Source organism: Toxorhynchites rutilus, chromosome 3 (assembly GCF_029784135.1).
Source record: "Toxorhynchites rutilus septentrionalis strain SRP chromosome 3, ASM2978413v1, whole genome shotgun sequence".
NCBI classification, from domain to species: domain Eukaryota; kingdom Metazoa; phylum Arthropoda; class Insecta; order Diptera; family Culicidae; genus Toxorhynchites; species Toxorhynchites rutilus.
In genome coordinates this window covers 327247188-327252174 of record NC_073746.1, presented here as the reverse complement: position 1 = coordinate 327252174, position 4987 = coordinate 327247188, and the positions used below count along the sequence as shown (strand labels likewise).

General features: G+C 48.7%; 1 protein-coding gene across 1 annotated transcript; it reads left to right on the top strand.

Annotated features, from left to right (window-relative positions):
• The first annotated feature begins 3120 nt into the window (after positions 1–3120).
• On the top strand, positions 3121–4749 carry LOC129774554 (uncharacterized). Its single transcript, XM_055778315.1, has one exon. The coding sequence runs from the start codon at positions 3121–3123 to the stop codon at positions 4747–4749; it is 1629 nt and encodes a 542-aa protein (XP_055634290.1).
• Positions 4750–4987: the final 238 nt, after the last annotated feature.

Genomic DNA, 4987 nt, shown 5'->3' with positions numbered 1-4987 from the left:
GCCAGCACCAAGGCATGATCGTCTCGAGACTGTGGTGGAATTCGGTTTGACCGTACAAAACCTAGTAGATCATCTGAAGGCGGCGAATCAAGTTCTACATTTGGCTAACCCGGTGCTAGTGCAGGAGCTTGTGGAGAAATTACCCGGATCGCTCAAATTGGAGTGGGCGGTCTACAAAAGCAGGCAACCAGATGCAACATTAGCGACGTTCGGTGAATTCATGGGAGGACTAGTGTCAGCAGCGAGTCAGGTGACCTTCGACCTACCGAGTTCTAGCCGGAACTTCAAGGGTGATCATAAGAGGAAAGAGAGGGGTATAGTACAAACGCATTCTCCCTTTCCAGCGCCTACCCCTGCTTCCAACCTACTAGTGAATAAAAAGTTAGGTAAACCATGTATCGTATGCAATAGAGAGGGACATAGAGTAGTAGAGTGTGACAAATTCAAATCCTTCAGCTTAGATGAACGATGGAATGTAGTACATCAAAAGGCTCTCTGCCGAACATGCCTAAACAGCCACGGCAAGTGGCCTTGTAAATCCTGGAAAGGTTGTGGAATCGAGGGTTGTCATCAAAAACATAATAAGCTTCTGCATTTGCCTTCTCAGCCTCAACCATACTCCAATATGTCCGCCAGCCATTTAATACAGGGAAATGGACCTTTCCCTATGTTTCGTGTTCTTCCTGTGGTGTTGTATGCTGGAGAACGTTTTGAAGTCATCTTCGCATTTATCGACGAAGGGTCTTCGATTTCTCTCTTGGACGAAACCATCGCTGAACGTTTGTGCGCTACCGGCCCATCGGAACCGTTGACCTTGCAGTGGACGGGCATGGTAACTCGTGAGGAACCAGGTTCAAAACGAGTGCAACTGGATATATCAGGGAGAGGTAATAGCAATCGTCATAAACTGTCGTATGTCAGGACAGTCAGCTGCTTGGTCCTTCCTTCGCAGACATTGAAATATAAGGAACTCTGCCAGCGGTATCCACATTTGCGAGGGCTTCCGTTGGAAGATTACGAGATGGTTCAACCAAAGTTGCTAATTGGTTTAGACCATCTTCGACTGGGTGTACCATTGAAACTCCGCGAAGGCGGACCGATGGATCCAATAGCTGCTAAATGTCGTCTAGGTTGGAGCGTTTATGGATGTCTTTCCGATTCACCCTCAAGAGCAGTGGTTAACTTCCATGTTGCTGCATACACCGATCCAGATCAAAAACTCAACAATCAGCTACGGGACTACTTCGCGTTGGAAGATGTTGGTGTTAGTGGTCTATACGGACCCTTGGAATCAGACGAAGATACACGGGCGAGGAAGATTCTGGAGCGTACGACAAGGCGAACTGAGCATGGGTTTGAGACCGGTCTTTTGTGGCGGGACGATAACCCTGATTTCCCGGATAGCTATCCAATGGCAGTTCGTCGTCTATATTCTTTAGAGAAGAAGCTTGAGAAGAACCCAACGTTGAAGGAACAGGTTCGCGAGCAAATTTCCGAGTACGTGCGGAAAGGTTATGCCCGCCAAGCTACGGAATCCGAATTGGGAAACGCCAATATGAGGCCTATGTGGTTCATTCCGTTAGGAGTCGTCGTTCATCCCAAAAAACCAAACAAAGTACGGTTGATTTGGGACGCAGCAGCAGTAGCGAATGGGGTATCCTTGAACTCCAAACTCCTGAAGGGCCCCGACCTGCTAACACCATTACCTGCTGTTCTCAGCCGTTTTCGCCAATTCCCTGTAGCCGTCTGCGGTGACATTAGGGAAATGTTCCACCAGTTGTGGATCCGCTCACAAGACCGTCTGGCGCAGTGCTTCCTCTGGCGGGAAAATCGTTCCGATCCGATTCAGGTTTTCATGATGAATGTGGCCACCTTTGGCGCTACTTGTTCTCCCGCTTCTGCACAGTACGTGAAGAACCTCAATGCGCAGGAGTTTGCTGGTCTTTATCCAAGAGCGTCCGCAGCCATAGTCAAAAACCACTACGTGGACGATTATTTGGACAGCTTTATGACTGTGGAGGAAGCGGTGGAGGTCGTCAAGGAGGTGATTCTGGTCCATGAAAAAGGGGGTTTTGAGATCCGCAAGTTCCGCTCGAATTCAACGCAACTCCTTTGGGAAATCGGGGAAATTACCGCTGATGAACCAAAGGATCTGATCCTGGAAAGGGAAGGCATATCTGAGTCTGTTCTTGGGATGAAATGGCTCCCCAAAGAGGATCGCTTCGTCTACACAGTTAACCTTCGAGAGGATCTTCGTGCTATCGTAGATGAAACACATATTCCCTCCAAGCGAGAAGTGTTGAAAGTCGTTATGAGCCTGTTCGATCCACTAGGACTCATTTCCCACCTTCTCGTTCACGGGAAAGTCATCATCCAAGGGACCTGGGCTTCAGGAATAGTTTGGGATGAACCGATCAATTGTGATCTCTATCAGAAATGGCGACAGTGGGTGAACCTTTCCCGAAGCTGGATAAACTGTCTATCCCACGATGCTACTTTTCTCCATTCCCGGATACCTTTGAGGACCTGCAAGTCCATACCTTCGTGGACGCCAGTGACACTGCATACTCATGCGCCATATACTTTCGCTTGGTGCATAAAAACAACGTTCAGTTGGCGCTGGTGGGAGCAAAAAGCAAAGTGGCTCCTTTAAAGACATTGTCCATCCCTAGACTTGAGCTAAAAGCTGCTGTTCTGGGGGTTCGTCTTCAAGCTTCGATCTTAGAATACCACACGTTTCCGGTCTCTCGACGCTTTCTTTGGAGCGACTCGACAACAGTGTTGGCGTGGATTCGGTCTGACCATCGGCGTTTCCACAAATTTGTCTCTGTACGAATCGGAGAGATTCTGACCCTCAGCGATCCCCAAGAATGGAGGTGGGTTCAATCGAATCACAACGTGGCAGACGTTGCCACAAAATGGAAGAACGGACCAAACCTGGAAGCGGACAGTCCTTGGTTGCGAGGACCCAAGTTTCTATATTATGGTGAGCATTCTTGGCCGAAACATCCGCCCACAGTGACGTCACACGAAGAAATACAGAGAGTCCAAGCCCACTGGAATTCTACGCCACTGTTGGATTATTCCAGGTTTAACCGATGGACAAAGTTGCTACGTACGATGGCATACGTGTTCCGTTTCATCGAGAGCGTACAAAAGAAGAATTTTGGACAGCACCTAAAAGCAGGGTTACTAACTCAGCGGGAACTAGCAAGAGCGGAGCTTGTACTCTGGAAGATGGCACAAGAGGATGCATTCCCGGAAGAAAGAACCGTGCTGAAGACAACTCAGGGCAACCCAGAGATTCGCCACGCAACCGTTTCTAAATCGAGCAGCATCTACAAAACTTGGCCTTTCATGGATGAGCAAGGAATCCTCCGGATGCGCGGTCGTATTGGAGCTGCACCGTATGTGCCATTCGAAGCAAAGTGGCCAGCGATTCTTCCGAAGTGTCATCCAATAACAACTCTCATTACGGACTTCTACCACCGACAATTTCGTCACGCAAATCGCGAGACAGTTGTCAACGAAATGCGGCAGCGCTTCGAAGTGGCCAAACTGAGATCCCTCATTCAAAGGGTTACGAAGAACTGCGTGTTCTGCAAGATCACCAAGACTATTCCAAGAGCACCAGTAATGGCGCCTCTTCCCGAAGAAAGATTGCAACCCTTTGTACGCCCTTTCACGTACGTTGGGGTAGATTATTTTGGACCGGTGCTGGTCAAGGCCGGGCGCAGCCAGGTGAAGCGCTGGGTAGCACTCTTTACCTGCTTGACAACTCGCGCTGTACACATGGAGGTGGTGCATAGTTTGTCAACGGAATCATGTGTCATGGCTGTACGCAGATTCGTTTGTCGTAGAGGGTCACCGGCAGTGTTCTACTCCGACAATGGCACCTGCTTCCATGGAGCCAGCAGGCAGCTTCAGGAAGAGATCTCGGCAATGAATGAGACCATGGCAACAACTTTCACGAACGCGAGAACCGCTTGGAAGTTCATCCCTCCCGCAACTCCACACATGGGCGGAGTGTGGGAGCGCCTTGTCCGGTCAGTTAAGACAGCGATTTTTTCAGCACTGAATATTCCTCGAAAACCCGACGACGAGACTCTGAAAACGATTATCTATGAAGCAGAAGCGTTGGTGAACTCTAGACCGTTGACGTACATTCCGCTGGAGTCCGCGGATCAGGAATCTCTAACCCCCAACCACTTCCTGTTGGGGAATTCGACGGGACTCCATGCAGAAACCGAAGTCATTGGATATGTTGGTCTCCGTAGTAGATGGAAGCAAGCCCAGCACATCACCGGGGAGTTTTGGAAGAGGTGGATTAGGGAGTACCTGCCAGTGATAACTCGCAGATGCAAGTGGTTCGAGGACACCAAGGAGCTTGAAGAGGGAGATCTCGTTCTCATAGTTAACGGAACTGACCGTAATCATTGGATCCGAGGACGCGTGGAGAAAGTTATTGCAGGGCGTGATGGGAGAATTCGCCAAGCGTTGGTGCGAACAGCGACTGGTGTTTTACGGCGGCCTGCAATAAAGCTGGCGGTGATAGACGTCGGAGACAAAAGTAAACCTATGGAGCCTTCAGGAGATTCGGAACAACACATAGGTTTACGGGCGGGGGTATGTGACGACAACACTACTCGCAGCAGCGACGCCGTCGACACACTCTCCAGCAGGCCTAACCCAACGAAACTGTCACGGGTGACAAGCGAATGGGAGAAATGTCAAATCGGTGGAGAATGATTGGTCATCACCGCATTTGACTAATTCAGATTTATAGAAGAGTACAGTGCGTGTGTCAAATCGATTAAAATTGGAAAATTATAAAACTACCTATAATATTATGAAAGTATTTACAAGCTTACGGACTATAATTAGGTAGATTCACTTAAACTACTTAAAATAGGGCCATAAAACTTATATAACTACAACCTTAACTATATTTACAGTTAACCTAAAACGTGGGTAAAGATAAGATTCC

Coding starts and splice junctions, on each gene's coding strand:
- LOC129774554 (XM_055778315.1), top strand. CDS start 3,121: ATGGCATACGTGTTCCGTTTCATCGAGAGCGTACAAAAGAAGAATTTT.